Consider the following 27,017-nt stretch of genomic DNA (forward strand, 5'->3'; position numbering starts at 1 on the left):
CAATGTGATTGGTGTACACTTAGTAGCAGGCTAGCAGCAATATATTCAAGTCACGTAAAAATCTTCATAGTATATATAGTAGTAGTATTAAGAGGATAACTAGTTCACTCTAGGTGCTACTTCACCAGGGAAAGTCGTTTCGGCGCCCGCTCTCAGATGAACCTGTGAGTGAAAAAATGTTAAAACATGAAATACATTCAAAAAATTCTGATTTTTTGGGGGGAGAAAGATGACCGAGTGAATTATGTTTGTGCCAAATTTCAGAGCATTTGGATGTCTAAGCAGCTATTAGCAAAAAAAATTAAGATATGTAAAAAAGTTTACGATTTGTGCACGGGTTGGACCCGATTTTCTTTTTGCTGAGAGCTACTCATATCTCCAACTGCTTTGAAATTGGCGACTGATAAGCGCCGGCCAAAATTTCGGCCGGTCGCACCACGCCCGTTCAATGCAGTGATTTGTAGCCGTTCATTCCTTATCCTTTGCCCCCTCCTTCACCGCTTCGCTTGGACTATGGTGGATTCTGTCAGCAACAGGGGTACAACAGAGCAGCAAGAGGAAGCACAGTCAAGAGCCAGGCCCATACGCAAGCCTTGTCTGCCCACTCGGCTTGCGGGCCCTGAATGGGCCTTAGGCCTTGTAACCCCTTAAGTACCTTTCCCCTCTCTGCTTCTAGACTTGGCAAAGGGCAAATGGCACGATGGCCAGCTAGATAGCGTGTTCTTCTTCCTATCCCCTTCAATTTCCTTCCCAGAGATCCAATTGTAAGAACTTGATTCGAAATTCCATGGAGATTTAGATGAGAACCTTACAATATGGCATCAGAGCCATTCGATCTGTCGGCCCTTCTGGCTCACCAGCGCCACACCCGGTTCGCCGACAGGCAGCGAGCGGCGGCGATGGACCGCATCTCGCCGAAGACCAAGGCCATCTACGACTTGCTGCGAGCTGATTTCGATAAATCCGACCGCGACCGCGTCGATTCCACGACGGCGGCCATCTCCAAGCTTGATGCCAAGTTGGATCTGCTCTCTTCCCGTATCGACGAGGTCAAGTTGTCCATTGGCGTCGACATCGATGAGCTGCGACACGAGCTGGATCGTACTCCGCCTACTGCTGCGGAAACATCGAGAGGAGTGCCTCCCATACCCATCCGCTCCGCCAGTGGTGGCCCGTCTGAATCGGAAGGTTTCCGCGCCGACTGTGAGAACAGAGGTCCCGGAAATCGACTCTACGTTCCACCACCAGCCAGAGGTACGCAATCCGGTCAGTTAATACAGAGAGTTCCCTTCAGTTCGGTGGAAAATTTTCGCCACAACTCTTCTGATGTGTTCGGGTTTGGACCATGAATCGAGATGCCGCGATTTGATGGAACCAACCCAAAACTCTGGCAGACCAGGTGTGAAGATTACTTTCGTTTCTGGAACACTCCACTGCAGCAGTGGATATCTCTTGCTACGGCTCTGTTCGAGGGTACAGCTGCTCGATGGCTTGATTCAGTTCGCCGTCGAGTCCCTCAAGCGACGTGGGATGAATTCTGCCTTACTGTAGTCCAGGTTCGGCCGTAACCAACATCAGTCCATCCTGAGGAAGTTTTTCAGTGTCAGTCAGACAGGAACTGTTGAGGATTATGTGGAACGGTTCTCTAATTTGTTTGACCAGCTTGCTACCTATGAAACTTCACCAAATACAATTCACTATGTTACTCGTTTCTTGGAAGGACTGAAACCATCTATCAAGCTGGCAGTGGGTATACAACAACCGGCCGATCTAGACACAGCTTATCAATTGGCCATTCTTCATGAAGAACTGGGATCACATGTTCATGTAACAGGTCCATCCAACACGAGAAGAGCATCAGCCTTACCTTTGCCCCCTCCACCAACTAGTTCGTTCCAAACTCCTGCAACAAGTAAAGCTATTGAAGATTGTTGTTCTGTGGATAGTCAGAAAAGGCCAGCTGCTGAGGATAAATGGGGAGCTCTCGGGAATTATCGAAGGGCCAAGGGGTTGTGCTTTGTTTGTGGGGAATGTTGGAACAAGGATCACGTATGTAAACAGGAGGTACAACTTCATGTGGTACAAGAAATGGTAGAGTTCTTGCAAAACACAGAGTTGTCTGAACCTGATGACACTGATAATTCAGCATCTGTCCATATGATGTCTATTTCTGCTGCAGCTCTGGGAAGTAAAACAGACAAGTCTCCCAGAACAATGCAGCTAAGGGTTCAGTTACAAGGGCATGCTTGTACCTTCTTAGTGGATTCAGGCAGCACTCACTCCTTTTTGGATTTGTCTCTCTTACAAAGCCTACACGGAGTATTACCAATGAAGCCCGTGTCTGTCAGAATTTCCAACGGAGACATAGTTAACTGTTCCAACCAAATTGTGGGGTGCAATTGGGGCTGTTCAGGTCACAAGTTTACCAGTGATTTCAAGTTCTTTCCTCTGGGCAGTTATGATGGAATCATAGGACTTGATTGGTTGTCTGCACACAGTCCAATGCTTGTTGATTGGGAAAATCATTGGTTCTCCTTCCAACATCAAGACACCACTGTCACCCTACTGGGAGCTGCTGCTATTGTTCCTGAACTGGCATTAGTGGAATTGTCATCTCTTCTTACTACCACAGATGTTCCCATTCCACCTGAAGTCCAAGAAATTTTTGATCAATTCAAACATGTGTTTGCAGCACCCACAGGTTTACCTCCTAGAAGACCATATGATCACAAGATTCCTCTTATACCAGGAGCCACTCTTGTGTCTCTTCGACCTTACAGACTAGCTCCTGCTCTGAAAACTGAATTAGAGAAACACATACAAGAGATGCTGGCCAGTGGAATTATTAGACCAAGTAACAGCCCATTTTCGTCTCCCCTGCTTATGGTCAAGAAGAAGGATAATACTTGGCGCCCTGTGATCGATTATCGTCACTTAAATGCCATGAATCAAAAAGGGAAATTTCCCATTCCAGTAATTGATGAGCTCCTGGATGAGCTATCAGGAGCTAGCTGGTTCACTAAGTTAGACCTGCGTTCGGGTTATCATCAGACTCGATTAGCCCCAGGAGATGAATACAAAACTGCCTCCCAGACACATCTAGGCCATTATGAGTTTACAGTGGTATCTGTTGGTCTGACAGGAGGACCCAATACATTTCAGTTTGCCATGAACAGTACGTTGGGTCCAGGCAATAGACACTATGTGGTTGTTTTCTTCGATGACATACTGGTTTTCAGTTTCACATTTGAGGAACACTTGGTCCATCTCAAGAAGGTGCTATCTCTCTTGTCTGAACACCAGCGGAAAGTGAAAATGTCCAAATGTGCATTTGCTCAGCGACAAGTAGGGTATCTTGGCCACATTATCAGCGGTGCGGGAGTTTCCACAGACCCAAGTAAGATTTTTGCTATAGAGACATGGCCTACACCAACCAATGTCAAGGAGGTCCGTGGTTTTCTGGGATTGGCCGGTTACTACCGAAAATTCATCCGCAACTTTGGAATTATCTGCCGTTCTCTGACAACCCTGCTGAAGAAGGGGGTGATCTTCCGCTGGTCATCTTGTGAAGAGGAAGCCTTTCAGGACCTAAAACATGCCTTAATGACAGCACCAGTACTAGCTCTGCCCAATTTTACAAAAACCTTTGTCATTGAGACAGATGCATGCGATGTGGGCATTGGAGCAGTTCTATCGTAGGATGGGCATCCCCTAGCGTATCTCAGTAAGGCTCTTGGTCCTAGGAACCGTGCTCTGTCAGTATATGAAAAGGGATACTTAGCTATTCTGCTGGCTGTTGAACATTGGCGTCAATACCTACAGTTGAGTGAGTTTGTGATTCAAACTGATCATAGAAGCCTGACCAGTCTATCTGAGCAACGTTTACACACGCCTTGGCAGCAAAAGGCATTAACTAAACTCATGGGGCTTTAGTACAAAATTGTCTATAAGAAGGGATCAGACAATAATGCTGCTGATTCTTTGTCTCGTAGACCTCATGCAGATGCAGAACTGCAAGCAGTTCAACACTACAACCTTTGTGGCTTTCAGAAATCTTGGCAAGTTATAGTCAGGACCCTTTCTGCCAACAAAAATTACAGCGTTTGGCAGCTCACCCAGCAGCAGAGAACAAGTTTTCCCTTAGAAATGGGCTTCTATGCACTGATAACTGCATTTGGGTGGGCGCTGACAGTCAACTACAAAATAAACCGGTCCTGGCATTTCATGATTCACCTTTGGGGGGGCACTCAGGCTTTCCTGTCACCTATAGAAGAATTAGACGATTGTTTCGTTGGTCTGGTATGAAATCCTTTGTCAAACAGGCTATGCAACACTGTCTGGTCTGCCAACAGGCGAAACCTGAACGGGTTCCTTACCCTGGACTTCTCCAGCCACTCCCAATACCTAGTCTGCCATGGGAGATGGTAACTATGGATTTCATTGAAGGGCTTCCGACGTCTGGTAGTTACAACTGCATACTGGTGGTGATTGATAAGTTATCTAAGTATGGCCACTTTATCCCACTTCATCATCCCTTTACAGCAGTGACAATGGCTGAAGCCTTTCTGAATACAGTATACAAGTTACATGGTATGCCTCTCTCTATTGTATCAGACCGTAACCGCATTTTCACAAGTGTGTTTTGGAAAGAGTTGTTTCAGCATACTAAGGGCATCCAATTGCGCATGAGCTCTGCGAGGCATCCTCAATCTGACGGGCAAACTGAACGTGTTAATCAGCAGATTGAGTGTTATCTCAGATGTTTTGTCGTGGCTATCCCTGTGTGAGTATTGGTACAATACCAATTGGCACTTAGCCACTGACAGAACCCCGTTTGAGATTATATATGGGCACCTTCCAAGGCACTTTGGTATTGGACCTGATTGTACAATATCTTCCGATGATCTGTCTGAGTGGTTGGAACAGAGGCAAGTGATCTTCAGCACAGTTAAACATCAACTTTTAAGAGCCCAGCAATGAATGAAAGCACAGGCAGACAAACACAGGATGGAGAGAACGTTTGAGGTGGGTGAATCAGTTTTCCTAAAGTTACAGCCATACATCCAAGCTTCAGTTGCTCCGAGGGCCAACCATAAGCTTGCCTATAAATTTTTTGGTCCATACAAGATATTGGAATGTGTGGGGGAAGTTGCCTACCGCCTGGATTTGCCTGCATCTAGTAAAGTCCACCCTGTGTTCCATGTATCCCTACTGTGTAAGGTTCTTAAGCCTGATCAGCAAATCCTGCAGTCGCTGCCGCCACCGGAGGCTCATCTGCAGATCCCTAAGTTAATTCTTCAGTGACGTGTGGTGATGCGTGGCGCCAAACGAGTACTGCAATTGCTGGTCCAATGGTCTAATGGTTCCACTGAATTGGCTACGTGGGAGGATCTGGAAACTCTGAAGCAAATGTTTCCCAGGGCGCCGGCTTGGGGGCAAGCCGCATCTCAACAGGGGGAGATTGTCAGCAACATGGGTACAGCAGAGCAGCAAGAGGAAGCACAGTCAAGAGCCAGGCCCATACGCAAGCCTCATCTGCCCACTCGGCTTGCGGGCCCTGAATGGGCCTTAGGCCTTGTAACCCCTTAAGTACCTTTCCCCTCTCTGCTTCTAGACTTGGCAAAGGGCAAATGGCACGATGGCCAGCTAGATAGCGTGTTCTTCTTCCTCTCCCCTTCAATTTCCTTTCCAGAGATCCAATTGTAAGAACTTGATTCGAATTTCCATGGAGATTTATATGAGAACCTTACAGACTCCCTCGTGAGCAGACACCAGCCAACCACGGTTGCATCCCGCGCACCCGTCCGACGAGCTAGCCACGCCCCTCTGTCGTCGATCCCGCAGCACAACGCCGGCGGTGAGCTCCCCTGCAGACCACCCGCTTGCTTGTAGCATTTCTCGCTTCGAGCATCTCGAGCCTTCGTTTGTAGCTTTTCTCATCCGCGGTAGCAGCAAAACGGACAGCTCCAACACCGGTGGTCCTTGGTTCCAGGACCGGTGGTCCTTGTTTCCAACAAAACGCACGACGATTGTTGCTCGGCACATCTGTGGTTGCAGCAAAATTGAATGGTGGCCTCGAGTGACAGAGTTCTTCCAGCAATGGCGAACTTGGTTCCAGCATCTCACGCCTCCGGTTGTAGCAATCACATCACCACTTCCAGCTCTTTGTTGGCCGGTTGCAGCACCTTGTCGTCGTCGTGGTCGTCGCCGGGTTATAGCAGCTGCCCCGACAGTAGCTTTCCTTTTGAATAGACGATTCCAGCATCCCATTCCGGTGGTTACAGCGTCCGCGCGTCGCTGCCCGTAGCATCCTGTGCATGCCGTCCCCGGCCACGGTGCACTACCGGTTGCAGCTTCCGGTGATGCCGGTTCCAGCTCTGGCCGCAGCTGATTGCAACACCACAACTAATGGTGCAGACCCACAGCGAGCCAACGCAGGCCCACCTCCCCGCTGATACGGCGTCCACCACGGCCATGAAAAAAGCACGCAGCACATGTAGCTCCCCCCGTCTCTTGATTGTTGCGGATGGCGCAATAGCTGCAAAAGATCGGGTGGTTGAAGGTAGTCCGTTCTGGGGCGTTTTGAAGGGGCAGATGTGGTTCGTGGTGGTGGCAGGATCGCCGGTGGTAGGAGATGAGCCGGACGAGAAGAAAGGAGATGGGGAATTTCTGCAGTGGGGCGATAAGAGAGAGCAACGAGATAAGGATGGGAGTGCGTGATGGTGAGCGGTGACGCACAGAACACGTGGAAGCGAGGGCGAGTGCATGCGACCAGCCGAACACTCGACTGGCTCACCGATTGTAAACGTTTCCCTTTGAAATTTGGCATGCTTCTCAAGTACTAAAATATCTTTCATTAAAAAAATCAGATTTTTTTTGAATTTTTTTAAAATTTACTGTTCATAAGACGTAGATGAGTCCAGACTCTTAATTGAATATTCTGCGGCAACTCGGCAAGTTAAAAGAAAACTCTACACAAATATACTCCCTCCGTTCTTAAATACTTGTCTTTCTAGACATTTCAACAAGTGACTACATACGGAGCAAAATGAGTGAATCTACACTCTAAAATATGTCTACATACATTCATATGTAGTAGTCATTTGAAATGTCTAGAAAGACAAATATTTAGGAACGGAGGGAGTATGAATTTTCAAGCAGTGCATGTGTATGTTCATAATTGGACAAGAAAGAAGGGACTGAAGTGAGAAGTGTAGTCTCCTTTCTATCGCTTCTCTGATTATTATTTTTACGATGCATTTGGTTCGTCGAAAAAAGGGCGGCTTCCGATTACATCGGTTTCTAAAAACCATAGCGAGCGTTTGTTTCGGCGACGATGTTTTCCATAAACGCGCTTTCCGATACAGCCCTTCACGAAATTAAAACCGCCCGAATTCGTCGGGGTTGGAAATCGGGACTCAGCCGAAGTAACCAAACGATCCACGTTTTACGCAAGAATATTCGGAAGCGGCGCTTCCTGAATACGATACAGTAAAAACATTACCGGCGCGGTATCAAAAGCGTCATTAATGTCTTCTCCGATGCTCACCACCCACCTCTATATATACATTCACCTCCTTTCCATCTCCACATCCAACATCCAAAGCTCCAACGAACTCGACAGAAAAATCTCAGTCTCACACTTCCACGCACAGCACACCTGCAAAGATTCCATGGGCGCCAAGGTTTCCTGCTTTTCCACCCACCGAGGCACCCTCTCGCAGCAGCCACACCATCCGGGGCCGGTCAGGGTCATCGCCGCCGACGGCTCGCTGAAGGAGCTCCCGGCCAGCCCCCGAGTCGCCGTCTCCGACGTTCTCTCCGGCGAGGCCGCCTCCTTCTTCGTGTGCAACTCCGACGCGCTCTACTTCAACGAGCCCCCACCGGCGCTGGCCTCCGACGAGCTCCTCCGGCCGGGACAAATATACTTCCTGCTCCCTGCCGCGGAGCTGGGGCGGCCGCTCTCGAGCGCCGACATGGCCGCGCTCGCCGTGCGGGCGAGTGCCGCGATCGCCGCCAAGAGGCCTGAGCGGCGCGGCGGCAAGACCAAGAACCTGCGCGTCGTGCCGGTGCACGAGGATCAGGTGGAAGACCGCGAGGACGTCATGTTCAACGAGAAGCTTAACGAGCGGACGCTCGGGGAGTTCGCGGTGTCGGTGAGTCCGGCGAAGAAGAGCAACGGGGAGCTCGCCGCGCGGTCGCGGCTGAGGCTGAAGCGGGCTCTGAGCATCATCCAGGAGGCTGCTGACTGACTCGAGCATTTCTACAAGAGAAAGATAGTGTTGTTCATTTTTTTTTGTTCCTTCAATTTTGGAACCATTCTTAATTCCTGAGGCCAAACGGCCTAGGCCAATAGTATTAAATTGATTTTTGTAGATTTAGGCGGGAAAGAACAAACAAATTGGGAAATAGACTGTAAATATCTCCCAGTGTGTATAGTACAATGCTAGATGCAAAACTACCAGGAATGCCAAAAACTGATTCTTGAGTTCTTATCTACTCCCTCATTTCATCTATATAGGGTCTAATGTGTTTTTAAGACCGCCTTTGATTATTGACAAAATTAATAATACATGATATGTATAATGTGAAAATTATATCATAGGAAGCTCCTTTCACATACGAATTTGACCGTATGCTTTGTGTATGTATAATGTGAAAATTATATCATAGGAAGCTCCTTTTACATACGAATTTGACTATATGCTTTGTGTAAGTTGCATGTCATATATTATTGCTCTAAAATTTGATCAAAGTTAGCCTCAAAAAACGCATTAGGCCCTATATAGATGAAAGGAGGGAGTACTTATAATCTGTATAGTGTTTTGTTTATTTGCGCAAAATCTGTATGGTATTTTTTTCCTGCTTTATATGCTACGATGGAAGTAGTCAAAATGTCTGACCGAACTGTCTCTAAATGTATGACTCCAAGTTCTAAAACACCATGGGTTCTTTTTTCTTTTTTTTTTGCGGGTTAATAGTTTGATGTATCGATCAGACAGCACCACAGCGACAGCTAAATAGCAGAAAGGGGCACCCCGCAAAAAAAAATCCATTTGAATGTTAACTAATTTCAGACCAAGAAAGTATAAAATTATGAGGAATCAAACTCGTATTTACTGTACTCCATATGTAAACCAATATAAGAACTTTAAGATCACTACAAGATGACTATTCAAGTCAACCGACGGCTTCTTTTTACTTTGGGTAAACTATTCAACCGCACGCACGTAGTCGCGTTATACTTTAGGGCCTCTTTTGGTTCATATGATAGGATTATTATAGGAATAGGAATTTTGTAGGAAATAAGATGACATGTATCTCAAATCCTATGAGTAGGAATAGGAAACAAGATGTCGTTTGGTTGACACTAAAGAAATTTTTTTATTGAGTCTAGACTTCTTTTTATTTTTCTATGAAATGTGGAGGATAGGAACCAATTCTATATAGAAATAAAAATCTATTCCTATGAACCAAAGGGCTCTAAAGAAAAAAATCCTATAAAAATCCTATCCTCTAAAATTTCTATGAAATTTCTTTAAATTAATACGCCCGAGAGACGCCGGCCAAGGACCCGACGGCGACACGAGAAGCAGCAAGGAAGCCGGCCGCGGGGTCAAGAATTATTAGCAGGCGGGTCGGGCAACGACGAGAACCCAGAATCGCTGCTGTGTCGTCAGTCGTCGGCTCAGTTACGCACGTCCCAAGATCAATCGGCCCTGCTATCTCCGAATCTGATACACCCCGGCGCTGCCCTGCTAAATACTGACTGACGGAGTAGCTTAGATACTGATGCAGGGGCGTTTTGGTCCTGGCCCCGTAGTCTCCATTGAGCGTATCTTTAGAGTTTATTAAGTGGAGTCGAGTACACGGCTCACTGCAAAAACAGACATAATAATAACTCAGTCTGCTATACTGTTTGTTGCAACAGCATTTACAAAAGATGTGGTATGTTGTTGACTCTTCCCTTCTTCTATCTGTGATAATTACTAATATGAGGGATCTGACGTCAGAGTCAGTTAAGACACACCTAATTAAGTTGGAGAGTGAGTTGCATTTGCAGCCAAAGTCCTCCGGATGGCAACCAAACCATTTCCCCGCCTGTAGGAAACAAGAAAATCAACAAGAAAAATTGACGTCAAAATCTGATAAATCACATGGAATCGTCCAGCCAGTAAAACCGGAATGAGCCAGGCATGATTGGCAATTAAAATTCTTTCTTTAGCAGTCATGCGTAACACTGCCCTGAGCATCCACGACTGGTCGACCGATCGCGAAAAGCAACGAAGCGACCACGACGGCTCAGATCTCCGCGAGAAAATTGAATATTTGCCACTTTCAATACATGGCTTATCAAAATTGCCACTTCCAAGATGGGCTTCACAAAATTGCCACTTTGCTCGTTGGCTCCTTAATTACCATACCACTTCCCTCCTTTTAGTGATTTTCCTTTTTCCTTTTCCATTCATAAGCAGGGGAAAAGGCCAAACTGCCCTTGATTCTATACACGTACGTAGTATCCACGTTCTAATTGATACTAATTGATATGAGAGCAGCGCACCGGCCGCCAAGAATATCGTTTGTGTTGCCCCTGATTCTTCTTGATGGCAGAGTGCCGCAGATGGCTTAGACGTTGCGTGCCGCCGATCTCGTCAACGTCGTGTGTCGCCGTTCTCGTCGCCGCGTTCATGGATTCTGGATGGTATCGTATTGAGCCTTACCTTGTTCTGTTCAAAAATCTGTAGCGATTGATCTATCCTTGCATGGCTCGTTAACAAAGCACTGCATCATGTGAGTATGGAATCTGGGGAAACTACAATCGTGATTCCTAAACTGCTCCCTGCTAGGTGAAACGATAGCCTACATCCACAGTTCACATCTAATTCTGATAGCCTATATCTAAATCAAGAAAGGATGGGAAAGGTCGTTGTTATCTGGCATCTAATTCTGGGAGCAGTACTAGATATAGTAAGAATGCAAAAAAGAAAGTGATGTATATTCACTAAAGTAGAAACAGCAGAGTCGTCACAACCACTAGTTCAACAGAGCCGAACCTTGAAAGACTTATTTCTTCCTGAAATCATAATGAGAGGTAAAAGTTATCCTAATTGTAAAGGCAGTAGAATTTTGAAATAGTAGAATTTTCGAATCATCATGCATCAATGAAGAAGGGAAATAGTAAACAATCTGGAGGAATTTATGTTCAGCTACATATATGCTTTGTAAAAATCTGATCGTGACTTTTGACATGTTTATGACCGCTAACCCAAACTTGTATTCATGTTTTCTTAATTGTTTCAAGTAGGCATGACCCAGAGGTCGCGTTGGGGAGCAGTACTGAGGATCCATCGTTACAGGTTGAGGCAACGTGAATTTCAGAAGTCGATTGGGATAACTTGCAAATAGTGGAGACACATGATGAAGAAGGTAGAATTGAACTACCGAGTGAGGATCAGTTATGTGAAATTTTGGGCTTGCAGGATGAAGAAGAGAAAAAAGATAAGAGTGAACCAAAGGGTCGTAGAATGGTTGAGCAGGGCAGTGATAATGATGGTGCTGCCATTCTTGTTAGTGATGTCATACCAAATGAGAGTGATTACATATGATAAGGACCACCCAAAAATGGACCTTGGCACAATGTACCCATCAATGAAGGAATTTAGGTTAGCAGTGAGGCAATTTGCCATCAATGAGGAGTTTGATATAGGCACGAAGAAGTCAGCTAAAAAGAGATTTAGAGAGTTCTGCAAGTCAAGTGAGGATTGTCCTTGGAGGATTGTTGGCAGCCTACAGGATGATAAATATATTGTAAAGATGAAATATGGCTAACTATATAACCTTCATTCATTATTTAATTTTTGTATCTCTATGACCTGTATTGTAAAGGTCGCTTTTTGGAAGGATGTAGGCCATATCTGAGTATAGATTCTACTGCATTGTGTGGTTCGTTCTCTCCTCTGCTCGAACGAGAATACCAAATGCAGATAATCAGATCTCAGTATGTAGTATATTGTATACATAGAATCAGGGGCAGTTTGGTCTTTTCCCATGCTTATAAATGGAAAAAGAAAAAGAAAATCATTAAAAAGAGGAAAGTGGCGTAGTAATCAAGGAGCAAACGAGCAAAGTGGCAATATTGCGAAGCCCATCTTAAAAGTGGCAATTTTGAGAAACTATGTATTGAAAATGGCAAATATTCAATTTTCTCGATTTCCGCAGAGACACCAACCTCTTACCTGCTTGTCGGGCCAGAGACGTTGAACAGTAATCGCCCTGCCACGGCCGGCCAGTCTCATCTCCGCCGCTTCCACGCTGTTCCCTCGGAACATTCTCTGTTTTCTCTTTGTCCCGTCGTAGCTGGCGATGGAAGCGCTGGCGAAGCCGCGGCGCCGGCGCGTGCAGGAAAATGAAGCCCGTGGCGGTTGTTTGGGGCGCACGGATGCGATCCATTGACCGGACGAGTCGCTGTCACTGGTCAGTGTACGCCGAGGAATATAAGCAGCTTCTGTCCGGAGGGAGGAATGGTCGTCGCTGTCTGCATGCCTGCTTTCCGGATTAACGGTGAAGCAGTGGATATCTCTATCCGGCGTCAAAGCGCACAAACGCGGCAATGGCGTGCGTCAGCGCTAACGACAGCTCCCCTGGCCTTGCTTTGCTCTTCTTGCCTTGTTAATTTTGCAATACAGCGCCTGTAAAGATGGAGTTTTGTAGATGGGGAAGATTATATTTAACCAAGGTACTGTATGTTTCTATTTCGACGAGGAGATCGGTTGGCAGGATATACAGCTGCAGATACACCCACTACTTTTTTTAAGCAACGCAATGGTACAGGCTATTTCTTTTCCTTGCGTGATTTTATGAGATGTGAGAATTATAAAGGTTCAAACATCCATCAAGGAGTATGTTTAGGCCTCATTCGGTTTGAAGGATTTTTACCAGAAAAGCATAGGAACAAGGATTCAAGAGGAAAAAAATTTATAGATCAATTCGGTTTGTAGGAAACGCGTACTGGAATTTCATAGGAATACTATTCATTTCCTATGTTTTTGAAAGAATATTAATATATTTCATTTATCGAAAAATGTTTTTGAATGAATCTATAGATCCACTCAAAGCTCATTTTGTGCGTAGAAACGAGGCAAAACAATTCCTTCTGATGGCAAGTGCCATCCTATCAACTTCTTGTACTATTCCTAAATCATGTGTTTTGGTTTTCTTCAAACCGAATGAGGCCTTACGAGGCCAACTATTACATATTACATGATAGTCTGACAAAAAAAATCCATTCAGTCAAAATCGAGATCAAAATCAAACCTCCACTTCTTCCTCCTCTGGCGGAGATAGGGCCCTGCCCCCCTCCCCCTCCAAAAAAAACATCACAAATTCGTTGCTAATTAGCTAGTGAACAATGCAAAATTAGTGAGCATTTGCTCCTAAAAACCTACTTTGCAGTGATTTGGCCATCCCCAACCAGTTCGAACAACACTCGGCCCCCCTGATTCTATTTTTCTGGCTCCACCATTGTTCTCAAGGTCACTAGTTCTCTTCTTCCTTCAACCTCCCGGCGTGCCGAGATTTCTTCGCCCCGTTGTCCCTTGTTCTCTCCTTGCCTCACATTCGACGAGGTCCTGCCCGAGCCCTTGTCGGTGAAGCCGTGGCTAGCCATGACATCCTCGTCTCGTGCTCGGGGTCCAATCTAAGCGTCTATCACGTCTGAAGGGCACCCACCAGCACCAGTTAATCTGTTACCACACCTTCATTGGCGGTGGCCCCATCTCCGTCATGCTCCTAGCGAGGCCTCTCCGAGACGCCTTGAGTCGTGACCAACCACATCGCCATGTCTCCATCTCGCGGCTGTGCATGGGAATTAGTTGTCATGCGGGTCGAGAAAAGCAAACGTGTTTTACTATTAAGTAACAATGTGTGTCATATATCTTCATTTGTGTTGGTAAATGACATGAACTAAGTACCACCTATACCTATTTCTCAAGGCTCTGAAAGTTGGATACTCCTTCAAACATGTTTGTCGACATCTTGCCAAATGTATATCAAATGTAGGAAAATGAAGCTTTTGTTCATTACACTATGATGTGTGTAAGCAAACACTATATCGGAGTTAAGGAAGAAGAAGAAGAAATGTGTTCATTCTCGTATTATCCGACGGGAAACCCAGTTCCTTCTAAGTATTATATTATTTGTTTTTTCAAAGATTAGGTGCTTTTGTTATTGTTAATGTTTCTTAAATATTCTAAGATTAAGCACCTTCTCAAAGGCCCATAGTTTATTCCGATGAAAACTGATCGACAGTATAATAGGGTTCCCGACTGTTTAACTAAGTATGGTAGAAAGAAGATAGAACCACATTTTGATTGCATCATGTTCAAACTGCATTTCGCAGTTTATAACTTAGTGTAATCTTATTACTGCGGAATGAATTCTCAGTTTTCCCGAAAGAAAAAAGGAAAAGGAAGGAATTTCCAAGCAGTGCATGTGCAGTTACACAATTAACAAGAAGCAAAGGATTGAAGTGATAAGTCATGTCACCCTTTTCTTGTCACTTCTCTGATCTCAGCACATAACAAACCTTTATATATACGCAACCATCCTTTAACCTCTCCATATCCAAGTCGCAACGAACTTCCAAAAATATTCTCAACACTTGCACACACGCAAAGATTCCATGGGAGCGAAGCATTCCTGCTTTTCCAACCACCGAGGCAGCCTCTCGCAGCAGCCACACCAGCCGGCGCCTGTCAGGGTCGTTGCCGCCGACGGATCGCTGAAGGAGCTCCATGCCAGCCCACGCGTCACCGTCTCCGACGTCCTCGGCGGCAGCGCCGCGTCCTTCTTCGTCTGCAACTCCGACGCGCTCTACTTCGAGAAGAGCCCCCCGGCGCTGGCATCCGGGGAGGTACTACGGCCGGGGCACATATACTTCGTGCTCCCGGCGGCGTTGCTCGGGCGGCCGCTATCCAGCGCCGACATGGCCTCGCTTGCGGTGCGCGCGAGCTCGGCGATCGCGGCCAAGAAGCCGCAGCGGAGGCGCTGGCGCCGCAGCGGCGGGAGGAAGAAGGTGCGCGTCATGCCGGTGCGCGAGGAGGTGGAAGACGGCGAGGACGTTCTGCTCAACGAGAAGCTTAACGAGCGGACGCTCGGGGAGTTCGCGGTGTCGCCGAAGAGCCAAGAGAAGATGGCCGCCGTGGCGGCGCGGTCGCGGCTGAAGGTGAAGGTGAAGCTGAAGCGCGCTCTGAGTATCATTCAAGAGGTTGCTGAGTGAAGCGTATCTCAAGAAGATACTGTAAATACTAGTAGTAGTGTTTTCTATTTTGTTTTTTGGTTTTGTTTGAAGCCATATTTTAGGTTTAAGCCCACATATTTAATTGGTTTAGTAGATTTAGGATAGGTAGGACATGTATTCTGGCAAAGGGTATGTGAATATGTCCCATTGTGTATGTGATTCACTAGAATACTAGTAGATGCAAAACACTGATTCTTGAGTTGTTAAGTTTTCAGCAGATTCTGTTCATTTTACACATTCGCTAATCCTCAGGCAACTAAAAATTTCTGTAGCACGAATCCATATTAGTAGGGAGAACAAGAGAGCGCCGGGCGCGAGACACGGATGCCGCGGACTCGATGGCGAGCGGGAGCCATCAACAAGTGGGAGCCAGCGACGCCACGGCGAGAGATGGATTTCGAGGTACGGTCGGGGTGGCCGTTCGGGGGAATACTGGACGGCGACGCGAGCGTGACAGTGCCGCCGATCGCGGGTGGCGGAAGCAAGCGGTTAGGCAAATCATTTGTGAAACGAAGCGTAGCTGCCAAACTACGCTTCAGTCAGCACTATAACCAGAAATGCAACTGCGCGCTTAACCGAAAAAGTGAAGGACGCGTACTTCTCTCCGAGCGTAAAGCAATGTTGACGGATAACGATCCTCACAACTATCACCATCGATGCCAGGCCAGCCTGCCGAGTCAACCAAACGGTTAAACAAGTCGCAAAGCGATTCGCAGACTGCTCACGGTCGCGTCTTGTCGTACGGAATTGTCAAATGCACCGGATAGAACGCAACGAACGAACGAGCGAGCGAGAGGAGACGTCAACACGAGAAGTGGAGAGGAAGGAAGCTGTGGCCTGTGAGGATCAACGATACGGTCAAGACGGGGTGCGTTCCTGGGCTGGTAAACCACGCCAGCAGATCGGCCTCCTGAGCCCGATAAACATTGCATTCCGGTCAAACCTCTCAAACCAGCATAGCTTCCAGGGACTTGTGCGGCTCGAACAAAACTTGCGTCTCAAACTCTCAACACAGCAACATATACCTCGTTTCCTCCCCACCGACACAGTACGAGCAATCATCTAGGGCATGTTTGGTTACAGTTTGAAACAGTACCTGCATTGCATGTCCATCTCAACCCAGTCTGGTGCTGAAATACAGTCTCATATGCAGCAGATGCAATCTGTTTGGTTGTCTACGTCGCATCGAGAGGCACTTACCCACCTGCTGTTTGGTTGCCCGCATTTGTGCTTAGGATGTAAGCAAATACAAACTTCAGCTGTTTGGTTGCAAACAGCGTTTGTATTCTGTTCACCCCATTTAAATGTGGTGGCCTTACCACCACACATGATCAGCACATCAGCAACATCACAACAGCAGGATCAAACAAAGCAAGCAATGTAATGACAGCAAACTTAACACAGCAAACTACTTAACTAGATATCATAGTCTAGATTAAGAGCAAGGGCATCCTCCTTCCTTGCTGTGCCAGGGTGCTGCACCTGGCCAAAATATGAACATGTTCCCAGCACAAGTCTCTCCACACATCCTAACTAGATAGCATAAGTCTAGATTAAAAGTTCTCCACTAACACCTGACTTAACTTAACTACATAGCCTGCTCGATGCCACCAAGACAGTTATGCCTGCTGCAACGGTACCTGCACATCACCGACGAGTCGTGGTTGTAGATCTGAACCTTCAGTCCGAGTCCGGAGATGCGCACAACGACGAGGTCGGCGGGGACGATCTTGTGGCGGCGGCAGAAGTAGTTCCACCCCCGGCCAAGCACTATCTGGCCCTCGAAGTTCTGGACATGCACCCAGAACACGCACCTCTTGTTGGCTGAGAGCCTGACCACACGCGGGAGTCGCTTGATGACCAGCCAAGTGTTCATCACCTCCACGAACTTGGGGGGGATGACGAGCATGGCGAGGTCCTCGTTGTCCTTGATCTGTGCGTAGAATCTCATCGGCTCCCTGGCCCCCTCCTCGTGGCCCTGCCTCGAAGATCGTCCCCTTGAAGGAGGCACGCTCATGAAGGCGATCCTGCCAGGCAGGTCCACCGTCCTGAGCCACCTGTTCGTGGGGATGAAATCCTCGGCGCGCTCAGCTCCGGCCACGGCCTGAGCTCCTCCACCCGCCACATCCCAGTCAGTCTTCAGTATCTTGTCAGGCAACATGACAAGTATTAGTATCAAACAAAGCAAGCAAGCAAGTGCCACTGATCAGTGGACTTGTCCAACAGCAAGTGCCACTGATCAGCGGCATGTTCTCATGGCCAAATGGCAATGATCAGTGGGACTTGGTGTTGGGCAAGAGCACTAATCTACTTGTTGTAGTGCAAATGGCACTGATCAATGACACTGATCAGTGACTTGCCCAATAGCAAGTGACATTGATAAGTGCCATTTTTCCCAACAGCAAGTGCCATTGATAAGTGCCATTCGCCTCGAATGGCACTTATCAATGGCACTTGCTGTTGGGCAAGTCACTAATCAGTAGCATCTTCTTTGCTGCAACTGGCACTGACCACTACACTATCCTAAACAAGGAAACATCTAAAAATAGCAACAGCAAGTGCCAATAGCACCCATGTGCAGCCATGCAGATTTGGGACCATCCTACTACATGCACGTATAACATCCACTCATGGCACAAACCCTAGCTTCAACATGCAACATGAAACAAGGACATGATCCTAACATGAGCATGCTATCAGTCAACATGATTCTAGCATTCATCACTCAACATGAACATGATTGTAGCATGAACATAGCTACTAGCATGTAGCACAAATCTAGCATGTAGTAGCACTCACACTAGCATGAACATGAATCTAGCATTAACATGAATCTAACATGCAACACAGCTACTAGCATTCTAGCATGAACACAAGCAGCAGCACACGCACTGTACAAAACAAGAACATATCAGTCCAATTGGGTTCGATTGGGATCGCATCCAATCGGATCTGCTAGAATCCTATCAATCCTAGCACATGCCTAAGAAATTAACCGCTAATCTACATCTATGAGCAAGATTGTTGGGGATTTGACTCACCGGAGCACGCGCAGCTGAGGCGAACCAAGGCTGGGGTGAAAACCCCGGCGGGAACGATAAAGGTGGCGGAGCAGAGGACGAGCCGGACCCGACGACGGCCTGCGGCATCTGCCCCATGCTGAACGCCATGCCGGAGGTCGAGAAGGACTGCCCGCCGACCGGAGAAAACCCTCGGACGGGGGTCAAGAAAACCCCCGACGCCAATGGTGTCCCAACAAGGGGCGGCTCCGTCGACGGCGCCGGCGCCGATCCCAGGGCCACGAGGTCCGGAATCGGCGGCGGAGCAGGAGCGGCCGACACCGCATTGGCCGGCGCCTGCGCTTGTGGAGGCGGGCAGCAGATGGGGGACGGCGCCCGCAGCGCCGAGGCCAGGTCGCGGCCCGAGTTCTGCAGCCCGGCCAGCCAGCGCTCCTGGATGCTGGAGACGCGCTGGTCGATCGGGGTCAGAGGGCGGCGCGACGGTGGGCGTGGCGGAGCCATCGGAGCAGAGGAGAGGGAGGGGCGGTGAGGGAGAGAGAGGGAGCGGCGGGAACAATGCACCTGGACGGTGACAGGAGAGTAGGGGCGAGTAATGAGACGTCCCTCCGTCTCCCGCGCTGCCCGAGGCGTGCAATTGCCCCGCATGCGCAGCCGCGCCCGGCCAAGCTGGCGAGAAACTGCCGATTCGGCAGTTCCCGCCGGGCCAGGCTGCGGGCTGCTTTGAGGTTCGTGCGGGCCTCAAACCGCATGCAGCCCAGCCAACCAAACAGGCCGTGCACATCCCGTGCGGGCCTGGTTGGGCTGCATGCGGGCAACCAAACACGCCTCTAGTGCACGAATTCCTGTGCAAAAAAATTTATCTGGTTGTTTTTCCTTTATTGGGGAATGCCTTCTCAGGTTAATAATAGTAGCATCAAACTCCCTGTTCTTCTAGTAAAAGTTTCACCTGAAGATAAGTCCTACTAACCTAATCTCTGCTCTTCTTGCTCCTTCGATGAGTCCCCTGGAGAAGAATTGTCAAATCGACACTTCAACAAGACAACCGCCCCATAACAGAGATGTAGCCGGATCATGTCCAATAGTTCAACTTCCAAGATATATAAAGTAAATAGCCAACAGATGAAGTTGTTTATCAAGTAAAAAGGGTCACAATACAATTACTTCTCAAATACAGTATTACAACTGAATTATTGCTAGCAACAACTCAGTCATAAATTACGAGGGAACTTAGCTAGCACGAAGGTGAACTACGAGAAATTTCTAACCAGGTCCACGGGATGGTTTGTGATTGGTGCTACTGATTTATAGGGTGCTCGGAAAGAACTGTGATTGGTGCTACTGATTTATTTGCTGCTACCATATGATGGTTGAACTGTGGCTGATCAACTGATAGTTGAATTGGCAGTTATGAGAGAGAATATAGATAATCTGCTGAAAAATTGATTGAGTATATCAAAAAATCTTTTTAGGCCATTGTGCATATGAAAATTTAGACAATCAAATTTAGACATGTTATTGGAGATGCTCTTGGAACTAGCACCCAAGGGTTTCTGTTGACATGTAAGAGCATCTCTAGCAGATCCCCTATTCTGAAAGTGCAAAATGGAGGCATCAAGAGGATAGCTTCGCTCCCTCATGGGCGCCTGATACGTCTCCAACGTATCTATAATTTTTGATTGCTCCATTTTATATTATCTACTGTTTTGGACTATATTGGGCTTTATTTTCCACTTTTATATTATTTTTGGTACTAACCTATTAACCGGAGGCTCATCCAGAATTGTTGTTTTTTGCCTATTTCAGTATTTCGAAGAAACGGAATATCAAACTGAGTCCAAACGGAATAAAACCTTCGGGAACGTGATTTTCTCACCGAACGTGATCCAAGAGACTTGGACCCTGCTCCAAAGAACAAAAGAGGCAGTCACGAGGGTGGGGGGCGCCCCCCCTAGGGCGCGCCCCCTGCCTCATGGGCCCCTCGGTGCTCCTCTGGCATGCTTCTTCCTCCTATATATACACACGTACCCCCAAACGATCAGAACAGGAGCCAAAAACCTAATTCCACCGCCGCAACTTTCTGTATCCACGAGATCCCATCTTGGGGCCTGTTCCGGAGCTCCGCCGGAAGAGGCCCGTCATCACGGAGGGCTTCTACGTCATCCTAGCCCCTCTGATGAAGTGTGAGTAGTTACCTCAGACCTTCGGGTCCATAGTTAGTAGCTAGATGGCTTCTTCTCTCTTTTTGAATCTCAATACAAAGTTCTCCCCCTCTCTTGTGGAGATCTATCCGATGTAATCTTCTTTTTGCAGTGTGTTTGTTGAGACCGATGAATTGTGGGTTTATGATCAAGTCTATCTATGAATAATATTTGAATCTTCTCTGAATTCTTTTATGTATGATTGGTTATCTTTGCAAGTCTCTTCGAATTATCCGTTTGGTTTGGCCAACTAGATTGGTAGTTCTTGTCATGGGAGAAGTGCTTAGCTTTGGGTTCGATCTTGCGGTGTCCTTACCCAGTGACAGAAGGGGCAGCAAGGCACATATTGTATCGTTGCCATCGAGGATAACAAGATGGGGTTTGTTTCATATTACATGAATTTATCTCTCTACATCATGTCATCTTGCTTAAGGCGTTACTCTGTTTTTAACTTAATACTCTAGATGCATGTTGGATAGCGGTCGATGAGTGGAGTAATAGTAGTAGATGCAGAATCTTTCGGTCTACTTGTCACGGACGTGATGCCTATATACATGATCATGCCTAGATATTCTCATAACTATGCTCAATTCTGTCAATTGCTCAACAGTAATTTGTTCACCCACCGTAGAATACTTATGCTCTTGGGAGAAGCCACTAGTGAAACCTATGGCCCCCGGGTCTATTCTCATCATATCAATCTCCATCACTTTAATCTTGCTTTGCTTTTTTTACTTTGCATCTTTATACTAAAAATACCAAAAATATTATATCTATCAGATCTCACTCTCGTAAGTGACCGTGAAGGGATTGACAACCCCTAATCGTGTTGGTTGCGAGTAGCTATCGTTTTGTGCAGGTACGAGGGACTTGAGCGTGGCCTCCTACTGGATTGATACCTTGGTTCTCAAAAACTGAGGGAAATACTTACGCTACTCTGCTGCATCATCCCTTCCTCTTCGGGGAAAACCAACGCAAGCTCAAAATGTAGCAAGAAGGATTTCTGGCGCCGTTGCCGGGGAGTCTACGCAAAAAGTCAACATACCAAGTACCCATCACAATCCCTATCTCTCGCATTACATTATTTACCATTTGCCTCTCGTTTTCCTCTCCCCCACTTCACCCTTACCGTTTTATTCGCCCTCTCTCTCTATCCTCCCTCTCTGTTTGCCTCTTTTGCCCGCTTGCTCTTATTTGCTTGTGTGCTAGTTTGCTTGCTTGTCGTTATGTCTGAAATTGGGGAAGTTATCGCCAATATGAGCGATAACAATATCATGGAAAATTCTGATGCTCCTGCTGAAGAACCCCCTACCTACCATACAAAAAGATTTCGAATCGGTAGTGGTAATATTATTGGAAAAGGAGTTATTCAAGATTTCTTTACTTGTGCCGGTGCTTTGCCCTCTATGGGCGGTTCTATTCTCCATAGAACTAGTAGTCTTGCGGACCCTATTGCCATGCTTATCGTTGAATTTGAAAGGCAATTTATGCATATGCACCCATCTATACAAAGAGTTTTTCTAGAATTTTCTAATATCGAGCATTCCTCTGTTAAGCGTGCCGCTACCATCTTTTTGGCTAATGAATTCAGATTTATAATAAAAGAAGTCAAAGAAATCTTTGCGCACTATAGGGTGGACGTTGGTCGTCCTCCCATAGAATCTATCCTCTTCGATTAAGAAGAAATTATGCGCTTTCAATCTCCTGACTATGTTGCTTTTAATGAAAACCTCGGAAAAAAAGGTGCCAACCAATATTTTAATTGATAGAATCTCTGAACTTAATGATGATTTGGCTATTCGAAATAATGAGCTAGGATACTCTCTTGAGTCTAGGCTCACAAAGTTCTGTCAAAAGAATGCTTATAATGATGAATTGGTTGTACATTACGAAGGGCCGAAAGAGGAACCTATACCTCCTAAAATTGATCTTGGGGACTTCTATCCTATTAAATTTAGCCCTTTTGATTACTTTTGCTTGCCTAAAAGAAAACTTGCTGCTGAACGTAGAGAATATGAAATGAGCTTCACCGATCTATCTTATTACTATGGCAATACCTAGATCTATCCTCGCTTTTATGCCTAGCTAGGGGCGTTAAACGATAGCGCTTGATGGGAGGCAACCCAATTTTATTTTTATTCATTGCTTTTAGCTCCTGCTTAGTAATAAATAAATTATTTAGCCTCTGTTTTGATTGTGTTTTTGTGTTTAATTAGTGTTTGTGCCAAGTAGAACCGTTGGGAAGACTTGAGGAAAGTCTTGTTAAACTTGCTGTAAAAAACAGAAACTTTAGCGCTCACGAGAACTGCTATCATTTTTATTTGGAGAGTGCTATTTAGTTAATTCTTTTTGCAGATGATTAATAGATAAATTCCTCACGTCCAGCAATTTATTTTAGAATTTTTGGGGTTCCAGATCTTGCGCTAGCTACAGATTACTACAGACTGTTCTGTTTTTGACAGATTCTGTTTTTCGTGTATTGTTTGCTTATTTTGATGAATCTATGGCTAGTAAAATAGTTTATAATCCATAGAGAAGTTGGAAGACAGTAGGTTTAACACCAATATAAATAAAGAATGAGTTCATTACAGTACCTTGAAGTGGTCTTTTGTTTTCTTTCGCTAACGGAGCTCACGAGTTTTCTATTTTGAGTTTTGTGTTGTGAAGTTTTCAAGTTTTGGGTGAATTCTTTTGATGGATCATGGAACAAGGAGTGGCAAGAGACTAAGCTTGGGGATGACCATGGCACTCCCAAGATAATCCAAGGACACCAAGAAGTCAAAGCTTGGGGATGCCCCGGAAGGCATCCCCTCTTTCGTCCACTTCCATCGGTAATTTACTTGGAGCTATATTTTTATTCACCAACATGATATGTGTTTTGCTTGGAGCGTCTTGTATTATTTGTGTCTTTGTGTCTTAGTATGCCACAATCATTCTTGCTGTACACACCTTTTGAGAGAGCCATACATGAATTAAAATTTGATAGAATACTCTATGTGCTTCACTTATATCTTTTGAGCTAAGTAATTTTGCTCTATGTGCTTCACTTATATCTTTTGAGCTAAGTAGTTTTGCTCTATGTGCTTCACTTATATCTTTTGAGCTAGTTAATTTTGCTCTATGTGCTTCACTTATATCTTTTGAGCGTTATAATTTTGCTCTATGTGCTTCACTTAGATTTTTTAGAGCACGGTGATGGATTTGTTTTAAAGAAACTATTGATCTCTCATGCTTCACTTAAACTATTTTGAGAGTCTCTTAATAGCATGGTAATTTGCTTAATAATAATATGCTTGGTATTCAAGATTTGTGAAACTTTCTTTTGAGTGCGTTAAATACTAAGAAAAGATTGAAACATGATAATTGTTTTGAGATATGGAGGTGATGATATTAAAGTTATGCTAATTGAGTAGTTGTGAATTTAAAAAATATTTGTGTTAAAAGTTTGTGATTCCCGCAGCATGCACGTATGGTGAACCGTTATGTGATGAAGTCGGAGCATGATTTATTTATTAATTGTCTTCCTTATGAGTGGCGGTCGGGGACGAGCGATGGTCTTTCTCTATCAATCTATCCCCCTAGGAGCATGCACGTAATACTTTGCTTTGATAACTTCTAGATTTTTGCAATAAGTATATGAGTTCTTTATGATTAATGTTGAGTCCATGGATTATACGCACTCTCACCCTTCCACCTTTGCTAGCCTCTCTAATACCGCGCATCTTTCGCCGGTATCATACACCTACCATATACCTTCCTCAAAACAGTCACCATACCTACCTATTATGGCATTTCCATAGTCATTCCGAGATATATTGCCATGCAACTTTCCACTGTTCCGTTTATCATGACACACTCCATTGTCATATTGCATATCCCGGCCGGAGGCATTCATATAGAGTCATATTTTGTTCTAAGTATTGAGTTGTAAGAAAAATAAAAGTGTGATAATCATCATTATTAGTGCATTGTCCCGGTGAGAAAAGAATGATGAAGACTATGATTCCCCCATAAGTCGGGACGAGACTCCGGACGAAAAATAAAATATATATATATATATAAGAGGGCAAAGAAGTCCAAATAAAAAGAGGCCATAAAAAAAGAAGAAAAGGCCCAAATAAAAAAATGAGAGAAAAAGAGAGAAGGGACAATGTTATTATCCTTTTACCACACTTGTGCTTCAAAGTAGCACCATGATCTTCATAATAGAGAGTCTCTCATGTTATCACTTTCATATACTAGTGGGAATTTTTCATTATAGAACTTGGTTTGTATATTCCAATGATGGGCTTCCTCAAATTGCTCTAGGTCTTCATGAGCAAGCAAGTTGGATACACACCCACTTAATTTCTTTTTGAGCTTTCATATACTTATAGCTCTAGTGCATCCGTTGCATGGCAATCCCTACTCACTCACATTGATATCTATTGATGGGCATCTCCATAGCTCGTTGATACGCCTAGTTGATGTGAGACTATCTTCTCCTTTTTGTCTTCTCCACAACCACCATTCTATTCCACCTATAGTGCTATATCCATGGCTCACGCTCATGTATTGCGTGAAGATTGAAAAAGTTTTGAAAAAGTTAGAGTATGAAACAATTGCTTGGCTTGTCATCGGGGTTGTACATGATTTAAATATTTTGTGTGGTGAAGATAGAGCATAGCCAGACTATATGATTTTGTAGGGATAACTTTCTTTGGCCATGTTATTTTGAGAATACATAATTGCTTTATTAGTATACTTGAAGTATTATATTTTATGTCAATATAAACTTTTGTCTTGAATCTTTCCAATCTAAATATTCATACCACAATTAAAAAGATTTGCATTGAAATAATGCCAAGTAGCACTCCGCATCAAAAATTCTCTTTTTATCATTTACCTATTTGAGGACGAGCAAGAATTAAGTTTGGGGATGCCTGATACGTCTCCAACGTATCTATAATTTTTTATTGCTCCATGCTATATTATCTACTGTTTTGGACTATATTGGGCTTTATTTTCCACTTTTATATTATTTTTGAGACTAACCTATTAACCGGAGGCCCAACCCAGAATTGTTGTTTTTTTTGCCTATTTCAGTGTTTCGAAGAAACGGAATATCAAACGCAATAAAACCTTCGGGAATGTGATTTTCTCACCGAACGTGATGCAGGAGACTTGGACCCTGCTCCAAGGAATAAAAGAGGCGGTCACAAGGGTGGGGGGCGCGCCCCCTGCCTCGTGGGCCCCTCGGTGCTCCTCCTGCGTACTTCTTCCTCCTATATATACACACGTACCCCCAAACGATCAGAACAGGAGCCAAAAACCTAATTCCACCGCCGCAACTTTTTGTATCCATGAGATCCCATCTTGGGGCATGTTCCGGAGCTCCGCCGAAAGAGGGCCGTCATCACGGAGGGCTTCTATATCATCCTAGCCCCTTCGATGAAGTGTGAGTAGTTTACCTCAGATCTTCAGGTCCATAGTTAGTAGCTAGATGGCTTCTTCTCTCTCTTTGAATCTCAATACAAAATTCTCCCCCTCTCTTGTGGAGATCTATCCGATGTAATCTTCTTTTTGCGGTGTGTTTGTTGAGACCGATGAATTGTGGGTTTATGATCAAGCCTATTTATGAATAATATTTGAATTTTCTCTGAATTCTTTTATGTATGATTGGTTATCTTTGCAAGTCTCTTCGAATTATCCGTTTGGTTTGGCCAACTAGATTGGTAGTTCTTGCCATGGGAGAAGTGCTTAGCTTTGGATTCGATCTTGCGGTGTCCTTACGCAGTGACAGAATGGGCAGCAAGGCACGTATTGTATCGTTGCCATCGAGGATAACAAGATTGGGTTTATTTCATATTGCATGAATTTATCTCTCTACATCATGTCATCTTGCTTAAGGCGTTACTCTGTTTTTAACTTAATACTCTAGATGTATGCTGGATAGCGGTCGATGAGTGGAGTAATAGTAGTAGATGCAGAATCTTTCGGTCTACTTGTCACGGACGTGATGCCTATATACATGATCATGCCTAGATATTCTCATAACTATGCTCAATTCTGTCAATTGCTCAACAGTAATTTGTTCACCCACCGTAGAATACTTATGCTCTTGGGAGAAGCCACTAGTGAAACCTATGGCCCCCGGGTCTATTCTCATCATATCAATCTCCATCACTTTAATCTTGCTTTGCTTTTTTTACTTTGCATCTTTATACTAAAAATACCAAAAATATTATATCTATCAGATCTCACTCTCGTAAGTGACCGTGAAGGGATTGACAACCCCTAATCATGTTGGTTGCGAGTAGCTATCGTTTTGTGCAGGTACGAGGGACTTGAGCGTGGCCTCCTACTGGATTGATACCTTGGTTCTCAAAAACTGAGGGAAATACTTACGCTACTCTGCTGCATCATCCCTTCCTCTTCGGGGAAAACCAACGCAAGCTCAAGATGTAGCAAGAAGGATTTCTGGCGCCGTTGCCGGGGAGTCTACGCAAAAAGTCAACATAC

The 27,017-nt window shown here is 45.4% G+C and overlaps 3 protein-coding genes across 5 annotated transcripts in view; 2 read left to right on the forward strand and 1 right to left on the reverse strand.

The window, feature by feature from the left end:
- Nucleotides 1-7,456: 7,456 nt before the first annotated feature.
- LOC125515085 (uncharacterized) lies at nucleotides 7,457-8,539 on the forward strand. The gene has a single exon (XM_048680506.2). It carries the CDS (start codon nucleotides 7,530-7,532, stop codon nucleotides 8,250-8,252), a length of 723 nt encoding a protein of 240 aa, XP_048536463.2. The 5' UTR covers nucleotides 7,457-7,529; the 3' UTR covers nucleotides 8,253-8,539.
- A 1,278-nt stretch (nucleotides 8,540-9,817) lies between these two features.
- The window catches only part of LOC125516674 (putative pentatricopeptide repeat-containing protein At3g47840), a 42,409-nt gene continuing 25,209 nt past the window's right edge, over nucleotides 9,818-27,017 (reverse strand). For 2 of the 3 annotated variants that reach the window (XM_087527333.1, XM_087527332.1), the window contains exon 5: nucleotides 16,762-17,435. The gene's annotated coding sequence lies outside the window, so the exon portion shown is untranslated. Of the gene's footprint in view, nucleotides 9,878-10,030; nucleotides 10,102-12,236; nucleotides 12,690-16,761; nucleotides 17,436-27,017 lie in introns of those variants that run through there. The other variant, XM_087527331.1, reaches the window with a different exon arrangement.
- Nucleotides 14,599-15,526, forward strand: LOC125515086 (uncharacterized). The gene has a single exon (XM_048680507.2). The coding sequence runs from the start codon at nucleotides 14,681-14,683 to the stop codon at nucleotides 15,275-15,277; it is 597 nt and encodes a 198-aa protein (XP_048536464.2). The 5' UTR covers nucleotides 14,599-14,680; the 3' UTR covers nucleotides 15,278-15,526.

Source organism: Triticum urartu, chromosome 6A (genome assembly GCF_056163025.1).
Source record: "Triticum urartu cultivar PI428250 chromosome 6A, HENAU_Tu73, whole genome shotgun sequence".
In the NCBI taxonomy this organism is placed as follows: domain Eukaryota; kingdom Viridiplantae; phylum Streptophyta; class Magnoliopsida; order Poales; family Poaceae; genus Triticum; species Triticum urartu.